The sequence below is a fragment of the Hypanus sabinus genome, chromosome 14 (genome assembly GCF_030144855.1).
Source record: "Hypanus sabinus isolate sHypSab1 chromosome 14, sHypSab1.hap1, whole genome shotgun sequence".
NCBI lineage: Eukaryota > Metazoa > Chordata > Chondrichthyes > Myliobatiformes > Dasyatidae > Hypanus > Hypanus sabinus.
This window is the reverse complement of record NC_082719.1, coordinates 43,102,013-43,124,890: the sequence shown is the minus strand read 5'-3', so window position 1 is coordinate 43,124,890 and position 22,878 is coordinate 43,102,013. Positions and strand designations below refer to the sequence as shown.

The 22,878-nt window shown below is 40.5% G+C and overlaps 1 protein-coding gene and 1 long non-coding RNA gene across 4 annotated transcripts in view; one reads left to right on the top strand and one right to left on the bottom strand.

Annotated features, from left to right (window-relative positions):
* The window catches only part of tbc1d1 (TBC1 (tre-2/USP6, BUB2, cdc16) domain family, member 1), a 244,658-nt gene that overhangs the window by 53,230 nt on the left and 168,550 nt on the right, over positions 1-22,878 (bottom strand). For all 3 annotated transcript variants that reach the window (XM_059989027.1, XM_059989028.1, XM_059989029.1), the window contains exons 12-13: positions 1,791-1,976; positions 424-585 (exon numbers count right to left, since the gene is read on the bottom strand). In XM_059989027.1, coding sequence (XP_059845010.1) covers positions 424-585; positions 1,791-1,976 — 348 coding nt within the window. The remainder of the gene's footprint in view (positions 1-423; positions 586-1,790; positions 1,977-22,878) is intronic.
* Positions 8,077-12,302, top strand: LOC132404686 (uncharacterized). Its single transcript, XR_009515644.1, has 3 exons — positions 8,077-8,198; positions 9,685-9,795; positions 11,770-12,302. It is a non-coding gene; the product is annotated as an uncharacterized LOC132404686 (long non-coding RNA).

Genomic DNA, 22,878 nt, shown 5'->3' with positions numbered 1-22,878 from the left:
TGGTTCAAGAGCCTGAATGTTGAGGGATAATAGCAGTTCCTAAACCTAGTGGTGTTGCCCCTGAGGCTCCTGCACCTTCTTCCCAATGGCAGCAGTGAAATGAGAGCATGGCCTGGGTGGTAGGGGCCCTACCTAGACCTCTTGTAGTTTATTAGGTGGCCAGAACTGAATGGCTGTCACTGGCCCTCCGCCGATTGTGGACCTCATGACGTGTGGACCAGGACATAAGCTCCAGTAGAGATAATGACATAATGATGTAGTCTGCAAAAGTGTTTGGTCCTCTCTGTGTGCATGTGATTCTATTTCAAATTGCAACTGAATTTCAATATTACATAATTCCAACAGGAATCAACTCCAGGTTAGAATCAGTGAGTTTAAGATGTCCCCTATTAAAATGCTTCACAGTGCTTAACAACCGCTCACCTTGACCCATGGCCGTGTGAATATTCTCCATGTTAAATTTAACTGTTGACCTTGCAGGTACATTGAGCATTTTCTCCCAGACTTGAGTCACTTCTTTCAGGCACAATGTGATTTCCTCATAATCTAGTTTCAGTCGCTTATTCTGCAGGTCGCTTTCGGAAGCTGCAAGGTAGAAGAAAGAAAACTTAAAGCATTACCCTGGTTTCAAAAGTAGTTAAGAACTTCACAAGAACAACGTCTCCTGCATTGCAGAGGTTACTTCTCAAGGTAACCCAGAGAGAGTGATTGACTCAACAACAACCAGAGATGGCATAGACAACGCATGTGCTAAAGATGAGCTTTTCTGAATTTGCTCTCTGATGTACGCTCAAGAGACTGAACTCAATGACAAGTTGGAAGTATTGGTCATGCTCCAGTTGCATTTGGAAAAGCAAATCCTCCTTACAGGGTTTCTTCAGTATCCCGAACCTGAGCCTCAGTGAGGAAGTGGCTGCTTTGTCAAGGGAGGAGCTTGAACTTTAATGCTGCATTAGTAGCCCCCAACATACCGGGCAGTGCCAGGCATAGTAAATGATTAATGTTATTTCTGAATTAAATACAATCCTCACCGTTTTCCTCTGCTGGAGAATGGGTAATGGTAAATGGAAAGGTTGGAATTTGCACTTCGTGGACTGCATGTTACTTTTTGGGTCCGTCCTTTGCTGAATTATTGGGGCGTAAGGTTATATACACTCAGTTAAGACTTTATTAGGTACAGCTGCTCATTAATGCAAATATCTATACAGCCAATCATGTGGCAGAACTAACATCAGAATGGGGAAGATATGTGATCTAAGTGACTTTGACCATGGAATGAGTGTTGGTGTTGCTTTGCCTGTCTCAGAAACCACTGATCCCCTGGAATTTCAATGTACAATATTCTCCAGAGTTTGCAGAGAATGGTGTAAAAAACAAAAAAAAACAAAAAAAATAAATAAATCAACATCCAGGGAATGGCAGTTCTTTGGGGGGGGAATGCTTTGTTGATGAGAGAGGTCAGGAAAGAAAGATCAGGCTGGTTCAAGCTGACAGAAAGGCAAAAGTACTTCAATTAATTATGCATTCCAACAGTGGTGTGCAGAAGAGCATCTCTGAATGCACGACACATCAGACCTTGAAGTGGATGGGCTACCGCAGCAGAAGACCATGAACCCACACTCAGTGGCCACTTCATTAGGTATGAGGTACCTCCTGGAAGTGGGAGAACGGAGAAATCAAATGAAAATCCATCTAAACCTGTAATTCTAATTGGTGGCTGAAAATTTTCTGTGGAGATGTTCCAGGTAGCTGACTCATTGTGAAGAAACACCAGGCAAAGCTCTACCTACCCTGTAGTTTCTGGTTTTCTTTCTCCATTCTCAGCAGCAGTATCTGCTGGAGAATTGCCTTCCTCCACAGGTCTCGGAGCTCTCTGGGCGTACGTTTTCTTTCCTCTGCAACTGCCCCCAGATAACTGTCATTGCATGATGTCGCCATAGATGCCCTTGAAGAAACGTCCCCTCCATTGGGATGGTCTGTGGAGGGAGTAATTAAAACCATGTTATTCCACTGAATCTCTTGTGAACATGGACAGTAATGAAAAGTTAGCATAATTCCCCAATGACTGAAGAGACTAAATGTGACAATGGTAAAGAGGGTGCAGAAGTATGTTGCTTTGGCTGTAATCACAAAGAGAGACTGGGCAGGCTGGCTTCATTCTCACCACAACAGACAAGATTGTGGAGTGACCTCAAGAGAGAGGCTTATGAAAATATGAGGCACACAGCTGAGGCAGATATTTAGAATCATTTCCTCCAGGCAGGGCAGTCTAGAACTAGAGGGCACAGGTTTAAGGTATGAGGGCAGAAATTGAAAAGAGATCTGAGGAGTAAGATTCGATATTAAGGGTGGGTCCTGGACTGAGCTGCTGGAGGCGGAGGTGGAGACATATCCAACTGCAACATTTAAAATGTATTTGGACAGGTAGTTACACAGAAGGATATGTGCCAAATAGAGGCAAATGAGATCAGGGTGGGAACATCTCAGTCAGCATGGATGGACACTGTGTCCAAAAGATCCCTTTTCCGTACGATAAATCATCCTGTTTGACGAACTGCACTTTCTTAGAACGTGAAAAATTCAAATACTGAGCTAGGGAATCTTACAATTGGAGTGTAATAATTTGTCATAGGGCACCCAAGCATGAAATGTTGTAGAAATTCACCCTCTTTCTCTTCTATCAAATGTGAAACACAGAAGTAGATGTGAAAAATGTGCTTCTGTAATTCAGACCTACTAAATGAAGTCAGAATTTCGGCAATGGAGTCCAATACACAGCCCCTGCTGCATTCCATGTTTAATAGTGCCCTAATTCCAAGCAGAGTCTACCAATCTCCAATGGAACCATATCCCTTCTAATACTGAGTGCATTTGAGGCAGAAGTTTGGAGAATGGGTATAAGAGACGATTTCTGAAACACGAGTACGTCTTTTGAAGTCCAAAGAAATGGTAACTTGAATTACATTGACTTACTGATTAGGTTATGATGAGACTTGCAATCTTTCCTTAAGTATTAAATATCCATTTAAAAGACTAAAAATAAGTTACAGACTTGTCCCGTCCCCTCCAAAAAAAAAAAGCACAGCAGATGCACAAGTTATCTATTGGATAAAAAGTATCTTCATGCACTGAGTGGAAATTCTGAGGTTTGGTTCATTACCTGTCCATAAGTAGGTAGGGTAGCAGTCAAATAAATTTGGGCCTCAATATATCTGGGAGGATAAAACATAGCAAGGCCTATGTTGTTAGGAGAACCACACCCAAGACAAGGGCACATTAGCATTGGTAGAGGTGAATTCAGCCACAATACCACATAGGTGCTGAACTTGCTACCGCAAAGGCAAGAAATGGACAGCTGCCAAAATTGAGGGCCCAAATCAAAGCTCTGGAGGTGTAGAAAAGGCTGTGCAGGACAAAAGGCAATGGGAAATGCAAGAGGGAATGAATCTGATCAGAGAGCTTCAGAAAAAACTGGCACAGACCCAGTTCGCCAAAGGAATCCTACACTGTAGCCATTCCACAATTCTATCATGCAGGTGAAATCAGTACATGACAACTAAGATGAAGGAACTGTACAGCAAACAAGGAGGATACTTGAACTCTGGCACAATTCTACAATTAGCCCCATTTCCATCCTGCAGAAAATCAATCTGTTGCTTTTTCAAAATTATGGAAGATTAGAAGATTAGGAGTTGATCTTGTTCAAACATATAATTCTGAAGGGGACAAACAGTGTTCCCCTAGCGGGGTTATTTAGAATTAGGGGACAGTTTTTCAGGAAATGGTGCTTTCCATTTAAGACAAGACATGAAGAGGAATACCAGCTCAGTGACGACTTGATGGAATTCTCCATCTCAGACAGCTGTAGAGGGGTCATCAAATATAGATATTTGAGAGTTGGGGACTGTATAGGAAAGTGGTGCTAAGACCAAGTTTGCATCAGCTATGATCTCCTAGAATGGAAGGATGGGCCGAGAGAGTAACAAGCCTGCTCCTATTTCTTTTTCTGAAGCTCTTTTCCCTTTGAAAGTTACTACAAACTCTACTTGCACTGTCCACTTGGGGAGATCATGAACACCCACTGATAAAACAATCATCATCTAGGTTTTAGTCTGTTTACCAACATATCCAATGTTAGAGGCAGTAGCTCTTAATTAATTCACAACATTTTCATTAAATGTCTCTAACCTCAGGAGAATATCTTTTTGTTTTGGGAGAAATGAACGCTCTTCCCAACGTTTCTCACCATTTGAGTAAACATCTTCTGTGCCTTTGCCAAGGGGTTGAAAGTTTATCTCTCAGAATTAGACAAAAGAGATCATACCAACACTATAATTTGAAGGTTAGCATTACTCAGTCAAATCCTTTTGATTGTCTACCATTATTAACAAGCCAAGGATCCTACAGACCATTTTAACTACCTGTCAACTTGTCCTGCCACCTTCAAAGATTAGGCAGGTTCTAGCATGTTTTGCCAATGTGAAGATGCTCAATCTTATTTGATCTGCACAGAAGTCAAATCGTGAATTTATGTTTTGATAAATAAGCTAAAGCAACATTAGCTTACATTTATGTAGGATTTACATAACGTAAAGCACCTCAGGGAACTGCACACGAATGGAAATCAGATATACACAGAAATCACACCAAAGTAGGAGATAAATACCATTAACGTTGGCAGGGTGATAGACTTTGTCTATAGTAAGTGTAGTACAGTATGTAAGGTATTTGACAATGTTCCACAAGATAGGCTGGTCTTGAACACACCGGAGCACGAGTTGGCTAATCGGATCTAAAGCTGCCTTGGTGACGGAAGACAGAGTGGTGGGAGTGGAAACAGGCTTTTCTGATTACTGGTCTGTGACCAGTGGTGTACTGCAGGGCCATTTATTGTTTATGATACTTGGATAGCAATGTAGGAGGTAAGATTGCTGCGTTTATGGACGCTATGAAGACTGATGTTATGGACAGACTTCTCTGAAGCCTTTGAGGAGGGTTATCAAGAATAGGTCAGGATTGGGATCAGATGGAACGCTGGATTAAGGAGAGGGAGATGGAATGCAAACACAAAAAGGCAAACTGCTAAATTTTGGGAACACGGATTGGGGTAGGACATATGCAGTAGAAGGCAGGGCACTCAGAAATGTTGGTGAACTGAGGGACTGTTGAGGTTCAAGTTAACTGTTCCCTGAAAATGGCATCACAGATAGATGGGGTGGTGACAAATGACAAGCCTATCTTCATGGTCGGGAATGCAGAATATAAAGTTTTAGGACATTAGCTTTACACAGCACTGGTTAGGTCACACTTGGAGTCTGTGTGTATTTCTGTACTCTAAAGGAAGGCTGTGGTCGTGCTGAAGAGAGCGCAGAGGAGGTTCACCATGATGTTACCTAAGTGTGGGAAGACGTTGAATAGGCTGGCTTTGTTTTCCCTTCATTAAAGATGGCTGACCTAATAGGAGGTATAAAATTATAAGAGGCATGGATTGCGTCAATAGTCAGAATCTTTCTCCCAATGGTAGGATATCGAAATGCAAGATGGCATAGGGTAAAGGTGAGAGGTGGAACTTGCTATCAGAGTTGGTGGATTAAGATACAATCACAATTTCAAAAGACATTCACATAGGCTCTTGAACAAGCAAGACATTAAAGGATACAGATCTAATGCAAGGACATGGGATTACTGAGCAAAAAGGATGTGCTGGGCTGCAGTTGTTTCCGTGCTTCCATGCTCAGATACGAGATTAGATGATCAAAAGCTTGCCTAAGGAGGTAGGATTTGAGGAAAATCTTAAATGTAGGGCACAGGTAGATTATTTAGAGATGGAATTTGTAATACTAATGATTATGCATACATCCCATGAAAGGTGTTGACGTGGCAAGATACAAAAATTAGAATAATTGATTTACTTCTTCACTTGCTGCGAATCTCACTGGCAATTCGGATATTTATTCTTCATGCCTAATTGGCTCTGAACTGGGGAGAGTTAGGAGTGAACAGTACCCCTGTAGAACCATGGTGTGTTATGGGAATTACTTAAATGGGTGCTGCACCAGTGTTTCAAAGAGAATGGCTATCAGATGCTGAACCTTAGGAAACTTTAATAAACAATGCACAGAAATTGAAACTCAACAAAAAGAAGTGTTTTGGTATGTGAATTGGTTCTCTCTAAAATCCTCAACTAGAAACCACGCACCTGAGCCTTCCTTTAAGAAAAACACGGGATTTTTAACTTCCAAATTTTCTGCTGCATAGCTTTGCTAGTGCCAGAAGCACTTGCCATGATAGTTGCTCTTTCACAGAGAACTACTAATTGAACTGTTCTAAGTGAATATTTTCCATGTTGTGGCCTGTAGGCAAAACAGCAGATATTGCAACAACTTTTCTTTAAAAAAATGTATATTTCTTTCAATAGCAAACTTGGTATTACTGGTACAATCAGGACTTCAGAAAAGTATTTCTACTTTTAAAATTCCATGAAGAGCTGTCATTCTTTTGTTTTCTACATAAATTCATGTCAAGAACTAAGAGTATTTGCTTTCTTCCAAGTCAGTCCAAACAGTAATAAGCTGTGAGAGTGCAATGATTATAAATAATGCTTAACATTTAGTGGAAAGCATAACATTACAAATTCAAATGAGCTTGTTTTCAATTTCCAGCTTCATATTGTATTCAAAATATTGTAACCTTGCTTTCCTCTGAATGTCACACATTATTTGTAATAATTGGACTGCTGTTCTCTTCTATCATTACCCAATCAGAATATTTCAACATACTATGATACAGAAACCACCACCAGGCTTATTACACAACATGCCTGAAGGCCTGCACATGGGACCAGGTTCTTGTTTGCTCATTTAAAGCTGGACATAAAGCTGAAAGGCACCGACTCGGCACTGAACTTGTGTGGGATGCTGGGCCTTCACTTCTTCAAGGTTGACAACACTGCCATCTACAGACTTCAGTATCAGTCGTAACTGAAATTCAAAATCACCTCAGGTGAATCTTGCTGCTTGTGGCTTGTGGTTCTCTTCCAACTGCGAGTGGGGGGGGGGGGGGGGGGGCATTCTAGCTAATCCCATACGAGTTGCAAATCTCATTGCAAAGTTACTGCATAAACTGTTCTGATGCATTCTACATGGAGGGTCACTGATGCGATACCAGAGTAGGGTCCAAGGCTTCTGATCTGTACGCAGATTCAAAACTCTATTGATTTGACAATACCGCAAGATGTTTTAATTAGTCGTAAAGCTTATTGAAAATGTTAATACATTTCAATTATTTACTTTTACTTCATTGCTTTTAAATATCAGAAAATTGCTTTACAATTTATTATCCCAAGGTTTATTTTCTTGGAGGCATTCATGGTAAAACAAAGAACGACATCAGAAAACTACAAAGACTGACAAACAATGAATTTGAAAGAGATGACAAACTGTACAAATACAGTAAAAAACAAAAAAAAATAATATTGAGAAGGTAAGTTGCAGAGTCCTTGAAAGTGCGTCCATTGGTTGTGGAATCAGTTCGGTGTTGAGGTGAGTGAAGTTATTTATGATTGTTTTATATATTTATTTGGAGATATAGTGTGGAATAGGCCCTTTCGGCCCTCCAGCAACCCATTAGTTTAACCCTAGCCCAATCACAGAACAATTTACAATGACCAATTAACCAATACGTCTTTGGACTGTGGAGCATCCAGAAAAATCCATTCATTCCATGGGGAGAATATACAGACTTTGTTCAGAGATACATATGGCGTATCTTTCAGAGGAAAGACAAAAGGCAACACAAATGAAAATGATACAATTTTAAAGAGGATGAAAAACAGAAATTTACTTACAGAAATATTTGAAGGCAGCAGGATAGGTGAAGAAGGCAGCTTGAAAAAGGGATTGGGTACAAAAGTAAGGAAATTATGGTTAATGTTTATAGAACATTGGGTTAAGCTGTAGCACTGTCCATTACCAGGCTTGACATTTGAGAAGTACATCTAGACCTTAGAAAGAAAACAGAAGGGACTCACTAGAATGGTACTGAAATTAAGTTATTTTCAATTGTTGGAATAACTTCAGTTATCTTATGTTTTTCAGTTTCTTCAGTTTTCTATGTGAGAGAGGTGTTCAAAGCCTTTATGGATTTCACTAAGAAAATAAGATTAATGACAGAAGTGCAAGTAACCATTGGGCTCAAATGTGAGTGATTTACAAACAATATTTTCCTGGTAACTTCATAAAATAAATACACAGTTGCAATCACAGGTGAATAGTGATATCATTGAATCATGTCTCTACCTGAGCTTTCCATGTTCGAATCTTCCTTTTCACAACATTTTATCCTGTTCACTTAACATGCGTCTCAAATAGCCTCTGACAACCAAGTCCAGCTCCTGGCCTTCACGTGTAGCTCAGCTACTGAGGCCGGCAGAACAGTTTCTACTAACAGGAGACAGGGCAAATATATTTACAGAAATATTTGAAGGCAGCTTGAAAAAGGAATGGGGTACAAAATCCCATTCCACTAAGCCCGGTGGAACCGTTTCTACTGACAGGAGACAGGGCAAACGGTTTATTTGCAGCTTAAAACCAGTCGCTTCGGGCAGATGAGGTTCACCAGCCAAGGTTGGAGAAGGAAAGCTCCAATCTCAAACCTCCGGTACCTTGTGGCTTTACCCTCTCATGGGGAAGGGTTCAGGAGTAAACCGCGAGGGAAAATCTGGAGCTGGAGTCCCTAAGGCAGTCCTACATTGAGTTCAGTGCTGACTGGCAACTCCTACAATGCTGCTGGTGCCAAACTGTGTTGGTCTCTGCCGTTCCCTTGGGTTCATCAGATGCGTGGAGCTTGCTACATGGGGCAACAGCTTGCTCTCCATATCGTACTGCCTGCACTTGCATATCGACAGCTAGGATGCACAACTCTGACCGACAGCAGCCCTCAATAACAAAGGGGTATTAAATATCAAATGAGCATGCAATGCCTTTTCCAAGAAACAGAACTGAAACCTTTCCAGTCTTTTTTTTAAGTATATAATTATACGCTTCATGAGTCAACACAATTGAATCCACCCATCTTAGCAAACATCATCTTAGTAAACATTCCCTACCTCAAAATGCATGGAATGCAAACACACTGCAGAAAAATGTAAATATAAATTATGCTTTGATTATATTAATTGGAATTATGAGGTATAGAGCTGGTTGGGCAGGCAAACTCTAAATCAAGGAGAAATCAACAATCCGGCAAATGCAGATGTCGTACAATTAACATTTCAATACAGTTTATCTGTAGCTTTAAAGCCCTAAATTCATCTGGAAGGTACTGATGAATAAACTGGTCTTTAATCTGAAAACTGCCCTTAATGCTGGGAAACAAAAGTCAGGTAAAGATTATTTAAATCCTAAACGTAAAATAAAATGATAATGGGCTGCACAATAGTCACAAATTATTTGCTTCAGTGGTAAACAAAGATAAATATCAAAATATATTGGAAACACTCAAGAGGTCAAACGGAAAGGTAGAATAATATTCTACCCTAGTTGTTAAATCTACTTCACTTTCCACAAATACTGTCTAAACCGCTGAGTGTTTCCAGCTCTTTGTTTTTGCTTCAGATTTCCAGCTTCTGTGAATATTTGGCTTTTTCAAAAGAGAAAAGACCTGTATTTCTACATTGCTTTACAGAATCTCATGCCATCTCAAAGCCTTTTACAATCAATGCCGTACTTCAGAAGGATTGCTATTGTGGTACAGTCGAAGTCGGTGGCCAGTTTGCAGGCACCCACAAAAAGCAAGGTAATAATAACAGTATTTTCTTTCAGCAACGTTGATGGGAGAGTAAAATGAAAAAAATATTCATACTTGTGACTGTTACTATATATGTAGATAAATGTATCTGTTACAAATTGTAAGCAAATCTATTTTATATGATCAGAAACACAATAAGACAAACCTGGCACTTCAATTCACATTTCAAAAATTAAAAAAAAATAGGTCAAGGTTGCAATGTTTTCCACATACAACACTATTCAAAAATGTTTCACACTTGTAGAGCACGGTTAAATGAAATGCAGATAAAATGTTAGGCACTCAAAAACAATTCAGCTAACACCACTTTGAAACAAAATAATTTCACACTTAACTGGGAGGTTCTGTAAACTGAGAGGCAGGATAAGGAGCTAACACCTACAAAGAGTACAGCCCTCTTGACTACCTTGCACACCCTTGAACCACAGCTGAGTGCACGCTCACAAAGAAGACAGCTCTACAGAAGGATGGCAAACAGGCAATTTCAGATCTTGCTATATCACATCACATGCTTTTGCAAAACAAGGAGTCATTAGACATACCCAAATTTTATCTACTCTCATAATCTTCTCCTCTGGACAACTCTAAGGTTGTTTGACTATCCTGACTGTATAAATTATACATCGAAGTAGAACAATTATATCAAATGGATTTTTCATTACAACGTCAAACCAAAGTGAACAAAATCTCCCTAAGTGGGCCACATGTTACAAAGTACCCACTAGAATTATACTTAAATGTAATTAATTTCATTTTGTATATTGAAACACCACTTAACCATGATGGTGAATCATGAGGCACGGTGCCACTTCCTTTGGTTTTAGTGGAGTGGGGTGGGGTACAGAAGATTAGAGGATTAATAAAAAGCACAAAAACTAAACATCCTTAAACAGGCCCTTTTTAAATTTTTATTCAACATTCTTCAGTATTTCCTTCCTTCATTTAGAAACAATCCAGCGTTCACTGCTATTCATGCAATGGTCAACACGTTGGTTAAATTCAGGCTTGCTCTTTAAATTGTATTTAACTGAAATGAAGTAACAAAAGTTAGGCAAAAACAAAGTAAGACAGCTAAACAAGACCCAAGTCAGCAGTTTGCTGGGATATCGTTAACCTGTCCGGATGAGTGCCGTTCTGTGAATACTTGAGAAAAAGGACAGATCTTCTATTCATATCCCGAAGCATTCATTCTCCCTGGCTGTAGTGTGCATCATTTACAAAAAGGCAGTGGTATTACTCGCTCAGTAACTCCAATACCATGACCTCTACCACCTGGAAGGATAAAGCTTGAAGTGGACTCAACATCACTGGGGCTCGTTGAGCCAAAGCGCCTGTATCTAGCACATTGCCCACACACCACCCTATTTTAGAAAATTATCATTGTTCCTTTCACACTGTGGAGAATAATTCAGTTGATCTTGTTCAACAGTTTCTGAATTCAGTAAGTAATCTTTTTCCATGGATCTAATGTGGTTTCCTGCTGCACTGCCCCATTCTTGCTGGAATGACAGAGGGAAAAGTCAAATTTTACAGGTTGAGACATAACTAACTAGATGAAAATTGAAAAATTTGCAAAGAAAAGTGCACAATTATTTAACTTTATGGGGAGGTGGGTGTGTTCAGGTGTAAAAAGACAAATTCTCTGATATTCAAGGGGAAGTTGTGTCACACAGTGGCAAATACTTCAAAATTTTATTCCTAAAGCAATTAATATGCAAGAAAAAAAATCAGTTGTGAATTATAACACTAATAGAGAAAGGATTTGAATCACATGTTTTGATACCAGAGTTAAATAGAAAATCGTGCTACTTAAAATAGCATTTCTGAATTCACACTGATAAACAAGCTTGGTATTATATTTAGTCAGTACAACTGATGATTATTCATAAGAATACTATTCAAAGTGCAATTATTATCAAGGTATATACACAGAATATAACTCTGAGATTTGTTCTCCCACAGTCAGCCACAAACCAAAGAAGCACCTTGGAACCTGTTCAAGAAAACATTAAAGTGTGAAAAAAGAACAAATTGCGCAAACGGCAAAATGCAAGCAAACAACACATCGAACATCAAACAAGGAGCCCAGGAGAATTCAGTTTAGTTCACTTCAGCATTGTGCCACCAGCCCACCTGCACGTTGCACTTGGAGCCACTTTTCCCTCAAGTGTCCCAGTCCGTATCAATCTCCCCGATCAAACCGCTCAAAAACAACAAAACAGTAACCAGAATCCAGTACAGAAGCATCCAAAACAACTCCTTGCAGAAGCATACTAGCCAGGCTTTCTTTGCCTTCTTCCATCCACTTTAAATTTCTTTGTGTTTCAAAGTCAATTTAGTCTCAAAAAAAAAACCCACATCAATCTTCAAAGTTCCCAATTTATACACCACTTTAAGACTAATTCTTAAAATTGTTACGTTTTAAGAAGTATGCCAGTAATTAAACTACAAAATCTATTCCAAGTAAACACTCACTACTTGAAGTTTGAATCTTAAGCTGCATATTAAGGGTTGCTCTGGCATAACCTATAGCTAAATGAAGCTTTAATGTAAAAACACTTACAACAATCTCATGTCTTAACCCAATTTATTGGCTGAGTTTACAGGTGATACAACACCATCAATGAAGTGAACCGATGGACAAATAGGAATAGCTCAGATGGGAATTTTAACCCATATGGACCAGTTGTATGGCTACGGTTATGCCATTGAGAAATGCATTCTCATTCATAACTGAACTAAAATATTCTAGATCTGATGTTTTGACACCTTAGCATCCAAGACACAAGGGCCCAGTTTCCAATCAATTGTCATTATTTTTTGATCACTTCTCTGGTCGTGAAGTATTCACACTTAGCATTACAAAAAACTAACTACAGCTCACCAAAGATCACTGCTACAATAAGTTATATTGATTCAAGCTAAAGTCTTCTTTATCCGGAACATCTTTGTAAAAAGGAAAACTATGTTGATGTGAACAGCTACACACAGACTGTAACCAGCCCAAAGATAGCTGCACGGTCGGAAGAACTAGGTAGATTTGTAAGATGGAGGGAAGCACACACAGAGAAACTGAAGCAGGCATATTATAATTTATATCCAGCAATGGGGTGGAGTGCACCTTGTAAACCACAGAGCAATCTAAACTGAAAGCAAGTAAACAGGGTAAAGTCCTTTTTTTCCAAGGAGTGACATGTTATTACATTTGAGCCTTCTCGGCACAACATTCCAGCGCTGGTCCTTAAGGTTGTAGTTATTTTTTAAAAAAAGTTCTTAAGCATATCCATTTATAAATCTTCAGCTTATCAAACAATAAAACAGCATTGCAGAGCATATGTTACATAGACCAGTAACCAAAACAATAAAACACTGTGCTTTGGCAACGATTATCCTTTCTTTACAAATATTGCTTCATGCGTACTTGATTTCTCCTTGTACCTTTTATAGGTTATCAAATTTTATTTCCATTGATTATTCTCTAGAAAACTACTAATATTACATATTATAGGGCAGCCAACTTAAATATTAATAACTACATTTCCACAGCTTTGGACATCCGGGCCAGAGGCCAAGTCTGGCTCCAGAGATTTAAGCTCAAAAAGCCTGGGCAGACACTCTGGTGGAGCAGGGAGGGAATCCTATGCTGACCGAGATGCTGCCTTCAATTGAGCTGTTCAACTGAGGTCCATCGTCTGATAGACGTGAAGGATGCCATGACACTACTTGAAGGATTATGAGGTTCACAGTTGGAGCATGGCCTGCTGCAATTTCCCTGCACTTCTGGAGAAAATACCTGTTCAAACTGCATCCAGTCAGGCCTGTTCTGCAGCTCAAATCACTTCGAAGAAACAGAGCTGGGTAAAGGATCTAGTGCTTCCCCGGTGTATATGACACATAAACTTTTCTCGGGCTTCCAGTTGGGTCCAGGTATCAATTTTAACCGCCATTTTGAGAAAATCCCCACTATCTTCATCTGGGATGATGCCTAGACACATCGAGTTCAGTTTGTATATAAACTGAACTCCTGCCGCCCATCCTTCCTAATTTGGATAGTCCTCAACCCATCAGGTTTCTGCTGTTCTACCTCGTTTAAAATCATTTTCATTTTCTTACTCAGAATGAGACCTTTGTCTTTGCTTCCGGGCGCACGGTGGAAAGCCGCATCAAGGAAGGTAGGAGGTGTATCCATTTGGATTACCCAAGGAAATCAGCAGTGGCAGAATGTCACATTCACAATGACCACAGGATTGAATTTGACGGCACAAGACCGCTGTGCCAGGCCAGCGGCTTTTGGGACCGCCTGGAGAAGGAAGCCATTGAGTAAGACTAGAGAATAAGAATTTCAGAGATGGCAGAGTTCGCCATCAAAACTTCAGGTAAAAATTGACACCTGGACCCCGCTGGAAGTCCCAGAAGTTGTTAAGGGTTGGATAAGTTGCAGATAACTTAATTCCATTAAATAACAATATTCCTGCTTTTAACTGTTTTCTAACATGTGTTTTAATTAATACTTCCAATATAATAATTTAATACTATGATTTTCTTTTAAATAGTGATTGCATACCCATAACAACACTGAGCAGCACCGTGGCAGAGCAGGTATGAAGATGTCTTGCAGTTCCACCAACCCAGGTTCTATTCTGACTTCAGGCGTTGTCTGTATGGAAGGCCCTCTAGTGAACATGGTGTGGATTTCTCCCCGGTAACGCGGTTACCTCTCACATCCCAAAGCATACTAATTGTTTGGCTGGTGGGGCATTGCAAGTGACACATAGTTTGGGTCTGTGTGTGCATGTATGATGGGGGAATGGGTTTCCCCCACGAGTTGGCACAGAAGGAGGGCACTCAGCCCGCTGAGCCTGCAAAATAATAGTGAATTATGAAATGTCAGAGACATTCACAATCTTTCAAGCTCTTTGGCAGCTAGCTCAGGCTGGTGGGGGGGGGGGGGGAAGGGGAGGGATGTCTGTGGTTACACAGGTGTTAAAATGCTTTTATCACTCAAATCAGGGAGGCCCTCGGATCCTTTTAGGTTTTTAGTAAGATTGGGGAATTTATGTTGGAGGACTTGCTCAGAGTTAAGAGTAGGTTTAAGAAACTGAGGTAATTTTGAGCTAATACCTGCTGTCTGAAATGGGCAGAAAAATATTTAACTTCATGGACTTTGCCTATGATGAAATGTACTTTTCAATAATCCTGAGACACACTAGACTGCATAAATCCGTAAGCGAAGCTTTTTCTCTTCGTTTTGACCCTCTGTCCACACTGAAACGGCGTTTTCCTCCCCCAAAAATGGAGCTTTTCTAAAACGCCCTCCAAAGTGTGTAAATTTGAAAATGCTGATTTGGCACAGTAGTGTGGATGGGGTGACTGGAGATTTTTTTAAACTCTGTCATGACGTGCTGGATCAGATGGTGATGGCAGCGCGGCATTTCATTGTTTTCTTGAATGCAACCCCCACACAACCTAACAATTTCAGAACAGACAGCAACGAGACTGAAGCCAGAAGAGTTACAAATGTACTCACCAAATACTTTGACCCATAACTTACTGAATAAATAAGTATACTCACTTTGCCGTTTTCTGTCCTTGCTTGAATGAAGGTGGTTTACCTATTTATGCAAGCACTTCTCTGACAATTGATGTGTAACAGCCTAATGTAACATTGTATGGAAATACGAGATAACACTGATGCAGACATGTCTTATTCATTTAACAAGGTGCTTTATTAATGCAACAGTTAGTCAGCTTTTCAGTGTTCGTTGTCAGCCGGGTCATACTGTCCGTGTATTCCCTGTGGGTTGCCTCCATATGCTCCAGTATTTGTTTTTTTTAGTTTTAAGTCCTCCTGTGCGAGAGCCAACAGCTGTCCGTCCTTTGGTAATTTCTTTTTTTTCTAGTTTGTAACTGCACAAACGTGCACTTTCATAGCGAGATTCGACACCAAACATGTCAGTTGTTTTCTGTAGATGTGTCCTGCGCATGCCCAGTAGGAGGAGATTCACCCAAATACCCGTTTTAATGTGGATGGAGGTATTTTCAAAAATGCTTTCAAAAATGCCTATCGTTTTTACACAAAACTGGCATTTTCAAAATTATCCAGTCTAGCGTGGACATAGCCTAAGTGCTTACTAAAATGAGTTCTTTGATGAAAGTCTGAGGAAATTTCCATATTGGACAGCAAACAGAGGGCATTATTTTCCATGCAAGAATTTTTTTGGAGGAATTAGTTATCCTGCGCAAAGAAACCACTATTAATGGTTATCTGCAGCGCTTTTCTCATACTGCCCAAAACTGGAACCACAATGGAAATTCAAAGCCTTAATTTCCCTTCTTTGGATGTTATTCACACCGCCCCCCTCCCCCCACCAGCAATCTCACCCCCAATCTCACCTCCTTTTATGACTGTGATGACAGATACCTTTACTCTCTGCATCACTGCTGAATTACTTTTGAGGAATGTTAACTTCTACACAAAAACTGCCATTTCTTTCAATTGTCCCTTTCTTAATGTAAATTTACAATTCCAGTGATATGCGAAACAAGCTAAAATCCTATGCTGTTACAGGAAAGATACTGGAATGGATAGAGGTATGACTGACAGCAGGAGGCAGAGAGTGGGAATAAAAGGGGCCTTTTCTGATTGGCTGCCAGTGACTAGTGGTAATTCCTCACAGGTCAGAATTGGGACTGTACCTTTTCACATTGTTTGTCAATGATTTCGATAGTGAAATTGATGGTTTTGCAGCAAAGTTCACAGATGATAGGAAGCTAGGTGGAGGGGTAGGTAGTGCTGTGGAAGCAATGCCATTACAACAGGAACTAAACAAATTGGAAGAATGGGCAAAGGTGTGGCAGATGGAATACAGTGTTGAGAAATGTTTGATAATGCATTTTGGTAAAATATAGTGCAGACTATTATCTAAATGGGGAGAAAATTCAAACATCAAAGGTTCAAAGGGACTTCGGAGTCCCATGCAAGACTCCCAGAAAGTTAATTTATAGTTTGAGACTGTGGTGAATGCAGCAAATGCAATGTTAGCATTTATTTCAAGGGGAATAGAATATAAAAATGAGATAATATAGAAAATTTATAAGACACTAATCAGGCTGCACTTGGAGTATTGTCAACAGTTTTGGGCCCCATATCTCAGAAAGGATGTACTGCCATTGAAGAGAGCCCAGAGGAGGTTCACAAGGATGATTCCGGGAATAAAGGGGTTAAGATATGAGGAGCGTTAAGCAGTTTTGGGCCTGTACTCACTGGAATTTAGAAGAATGCATGGGGATCTCATTGAAACCTATCGAATATTGAAAGGACTAGATAAGGTAGATTTGGAGAGGATATTTTCTCTGGTGGGGTATCCAGAACCAGAGGGCATAGCCTCAAAATTGAAGGGCGACCCTTTAGAACCAAAGCAAGGATGTATCTTTTTAGCTAAGGAGTGGTGAATCTGTGGAATGTTCTGCCACAGACTGCGGTGAAGGCCAAGTCAACGGGCATATTTAAAAATCTTCACAACATCTTGTTTCTCTTCAGTTACTCAACTATAAAATGTCAATACGTGCAGTAGATTCGGGAATTGTTTGGCTTTCATCTTCAAATTGAACATATAATCTTGAATTCAATAGCGTGTGCAGTAACATTGCGGTGTCATCATAAAGCCAAACCCAAGTTCCAGGAAAACTGCCCAACCCACACCAGATCATAACAACATAATAGGTTAGAACATGTCAATGCTCTTTAGAGAGGATATTCTTGGGAAAATCATCCAGTGAGGTTATATACACTCAGTGGCCGCATTATTAGGTATACATGTCCATTCATGCAAATATCTAATCAGCCAATCATGTAGCAGCAACTTAATGCATAAGAAGATGCAAGTGTGGTTAAGAGGTTCGGTTGTTGCTCGGGTGAGCATCAGAATGGGGAAGAAGTGACTATCTGACTGACCGTGGAATGCCTGCTGGCGACAGAAAAGGCGGTTTGATTATCTCAGAAACCAATCTCCTGGGATTTTCATACATAACAGCATCTAGTGTGACAAAAGATGGTGCGATAAACAAAAAACATACAGGGAGTGGCAGTTCTGTGGAAGAAAATGTTTTGTTGACGAGAGAACTCCAAGGAGACTGGCCAGATTGTGCTACAACAGCAGAAGTCCAGGAACATACATTTAGGGCCACTTTATGAGGTACAGGAGACATCAAGTAAGGAAGTCACTGAGAACTTAGAAATAGAATGGTGATGGTATTGTTTGATGGGCCCCCCTGAATAGTCATTGGGAATCGGAAGAGAAGACATGTAGAAGTTGCAGCTAGATGTCAACATAACAGAGTAGTATTAGTGAAATATTTTAACCTCCCCTAGAGGCGACTGGGCATAAGTAAATGGAAACTAGTTAATCTCTTGATAAAAGTGTAGGATTCAGATAGGCACTATGGGAATATTTAAAACATGGATGATGAGTTGAGAAGGCTGTGGGTCAAATGCAGGCAGATAGAACTAGCTTGCTGAGCAACAATCAGGTCAGTTAGGTGAAAGGGCTTCTTTCCAATTAGCACTATTTAATAAATCTCACTGCTCTGAATTAGATACTACCTCCACATGCTGGTTAACAAATAAAAGAGCTTGGTTCAAAAAACAAAACTAATAACCAGGTCCAAACTCTACTAGTACAATTGCTAATGCATCATTAAACCAACAGCAACATCTCTCCCCAAGCCACACGACCTCCAGCAAGCTACAAATGATGGGACGGTACAATAAGTAAACTAGGGGTGGGGGTGATGGCGAGGGCAAAGGATAATCTAGACAATGCTTCATTGACTCTTTTTAGCAACATCAACTTGTCAACCCAAATGTATACTACAGATTACCTAGTCTAGTCGGTGCTGATCTCCCCTCTAACCAGAAGGCAGCCCATTCTCTCTTAATGGATTAAAGAAAATCAGTGTACATGGTCCACTAGTCCACAAATCACTAAGAGGATTGCTAATTTAGCTTGTCAATTCAGCTTTAATACTTACCCCAACAATGCAAATGCATGATCTAAATTATTCTTGAACTTGGCTTCTGCAGATTGTGCATGGTATTGGTAGTACAAATACACAAATATAGAGTTACACAGTACAGCTAACAAAGGCAATTCTGACTCTAAAACAACAGCTTGACTGAAAAGATAAAGTTACTGAAAACAGAATTGATCTCCCAATCTACCTCATTATGCCATTGTACTTTGTTTGCCTGCACTCTCTCTCTAACAGGGACACCACATTCTGTGTTCCATTTGTCTCAGTGTGGTCGTGTTTGGCATGATCTGTCTGGAGGGGACGCAAACAGAAGTTCCCCTTGCTGTTTCTCTGCACACGTGACAATTACAGGCCACACCGACACAAAACATCCTGCTGAATGCTTGGTGCAAACCTCGCTGTACAGAAGAGCTCTACAAAGAAATACAAGTGGCTGTGGCCACGTAGCGGGATAGATCCTCCTCTGGAGCCCCTTACCACATTGGCCTCAGGATGGTTTACGGGAAAGAGAGACATTGAAACTCAGTTTCATTCTGGGGCAAGTTGCAATGCCGCAGGGTGCTGCACCTCGCTCAAATTACTGAGAGGGAAGTGGATAAGATAATGAGCCCCCTTTGACTGTGATAATGACCTACAACTTTCCACCTTTACTGACGTAATTAACTGTTGCAGAGACCGAACACTTCCTCACTCCTTATCGACTGACACTGAGTTAATTGTGTTTCATTAGAACTGGGCAAAATTACTATTTAAACAGGAGGTGGGAGGGTGGAGAAAATCAAGGCATGAGAGATAAAGTGGCAGCCAAGGCAGGCCAAATAACATGAGAGGTGACCGCAGCAGGTGGTGAAGGTACTTTATTGCAGCTGGTCTGTCTGGAAGAGGTGCAAATGGAAGGAAATGAGGACATAATACTGATTGTATGAGAAATAAGATGACTTTGTTGCTGAAAATATAGTGCATTAATGGAGAGAGGAAAATGGAATTAATATTACAAGTCAATTAATGTTCATCATAATTGGCATGAAATCGAGGTGATATTTCTTGATCTTGTATTATAAAACCAAAAGACAAATGTTGGACTGAGAGTGGCAGGGATGAAAAATTAAAGTGACTGCCAAATGTTCAGCGCCCTTTCCTTTCTCTCCCTTTGTGACATCTCCACTTCAAGTGAACACAGTTCTTAATATCAGGCTTCTGTTCTCCCAGTTTATCAAGCATGGTCCATTCTGTTCTAATGACATTTTCCACAGCAGAAATCCTCAGATGTTCAAACACAAGAGATTCTGCAGATGCTGGAAATCCAGAGCAACACCCACACAAAATGCTTGAGAACTTGCTGACTTCCTCCAGTATTTTCCCTGCTGTATTTTGAGGTGGCTTCTAGTTCTGTTAACCGCGGTTTTCTCTGGCATTGTTGACAGGACTCAACGACAGATGCCCCATTTATTGCATGTCTACATTCATCCCTTCTCTTCCCAAACAAAACAAGGACATGGTTCCCCAAGACCCCACCTGCCTTTGCATTCAATGGATCATCCGTAGTCTGTAGCACCTTCAATGTGATGTCACTGACAAACACACCATCTCTTTCTTCCACTACCCCACCCTTTCCAATTGGACCACTCCCTCCACAACTATATGGGAGCTTAACACCCAAGGATACATATTGTAATGAAAGGACATGCAGGTGGGCAGAGGGAGTAAGGTGACTCTGTTGGTAAATAATGAAATGAAATCCTTAGAAAGAGGTGACATTGGATCTGAGGATGTAGAATCTAAGGGGACAGAGTTAATAAAATGCAAGGGTAAAAAGACCCTAATGAAGAGTTATGTACAGGCCTCTGAGTAGTAGCCAGGAAGTGGGATACAAATTACAATGGAAGATAGAAAAGGTATGTAAAAAGAGCAATCTTAAGACAGCCATGGGAGATTTCAATATGCAAGTACATTAGGAAAGTCAGGTTAGTGCTGGATCCCAAGAGAGGAAATTTGTAGAATGCCAGTGAGATGGCTTTTTAGAGCAGCTTGTGTTTGAGCCCACTGGGGAAAGGCAATTTAGGGTTGGATGCTGCGTAATGAACCAGATTTGATAACGGAGCTTAAGGTAAATGAATCCTGAGGAGACAGTGATCATAATATGTTACAATTCACCTTGGAGTTTGAGAAGGACAAGATAAAGTTAGAGGCATCAGTACTCCGAGGAGTAAAGGAAGTTACGGAGACGTGAGAGAAGAGCTGGCCAAAGTTGATTGAAAGGGGACACTAGCAGGGTTGATGGCAGAACAGCAATAGCTGGAGTTTCATAAGGAGCAGGATAGATGCATTCCAAAGATGAAATAGTATTCTAGTGGGAGGATGAGGGAACTATGGCTGATGAGGTAAGTCAAAGACAGCATAAAAGCAAAAGAGAGGGCATATAATATAGCAAAGATTAGTGGGAAGTCAGAGGATTGGGAAACTTTTAAAAACCAACAGAAGGCAACTGGAAAAGCCATAAAGAAAAAAGATGAAGTATAAAGGTAAGCTTGTCAATGATATAATGGAAGATGTCAAAAGATTTTTCAGACATATAAAGACAAAGAAGGATGACAGTGGACATTTAATTGCCAGAAAATGATGCTAGAGAGGTAGTAATGGGGATAAAGAATTGGCAGACAAACTGAATATGGATTTCACATCAGTCTTCACTGTGGAAGACACTAGCAGTATTCTGGCTATTCAAGTGTGTCAGGGGCAGAAGTGAGTCAGCTGGACCAGATGAACTACACCCCAGGGTTCTGAAAGAGGTAGCTAAGGAGATTATGGAGACATTAGTAATGACCTTTCAAGAACCATTAGATTCTGGAATAGTTCCAGATGACTGGAAAATTGCAAATGTCACTTCACTGTTTAAGGGAGAGAGGCAGAAAAGGATATTATAGGCCAATTCACCTGACTTCAGTGGTTGGAAAATGTGGAATCCTTTAAGAATGAGGTTTTGGGTATGAAGGGGCACATGATAAAATAGGCCAAAATCAGCATGGTTACCCTAAGGGGAAATTTTGCCTGACAAATCCGTTGGAACTCTTTGAGGAAATAACAAGCAGGCAGGATAGACAAAGGAGAGTCAGTATATGTTGTTTATCTGGATTCCCAGAAAGCCTTTGATAAGGCACGAGGCTGCTTAACAAGATAAAAGCCTGTGGTGTTGCAGGAAATATTCTGCATGGATTGACTGGCAGAAGCCAAACAATGTGAATAATGATGGCCCCTTCTGGTTGGCAGCCGGATGTCCAGTTTTCCACAGGGGTCTGTATTGAGACTGCTTTTTTCTCGTTTTATATGCCGATGATTTGGATCATGGAATTTATGGCATTGTGGTTAAATTTACAGACAATACTAAGATAAGTGAAGGGGCAGGTAGTGTTGAGGAAACAGAGACTTTGACAGATTGTGAGAATGGGCAAAGAAGTGGCAGATGGAATACGGTGTAGCGACCTGTATACCATGCACTTTGGTAGAAGGAATAAAGGTGTCGATCATTTCCTAAACAGGGAGAAAATTCAAAATTGCAAAGGGACATGGAAATCCTTGCACAGATCAACTTGAAGGCTAAATTGGTGGTAAGGAAGGCAAATGCATGAGATGTGTTTGATGGCTCTGGGCCTGTACTTTCTAGATTCTAGAAGAATGTGGAGGGGAGGGTGGTCTCATCGAAGCCCATCAAATATTGTAAGGCCTAGATGGAGTGGATGTGAGGAGGATGCTTCCTATAATGGGTGAGACTAGGACGTCAGGTCACAGCCTCAGAACAGAGGGATGTCCACTTAGAACATAGATGAAGAGCTTAAGCCTGAGGGTAGTGAGTCTGTGGAATTAATTGCCACAGAAGACTGAAGCCAGAAGCCATGCCATTGAGTACATTTAATGTGGAGGTTGATAGGTTCTTTATTAGTTAGGAAAAAGGGAGGAGAATGAGGTGGAGAGGAATAATAAATCAGGCATGATAGAACGATGGAGCAGACCCGATGTGTCACGTGGTCTAATTTTGCTCCT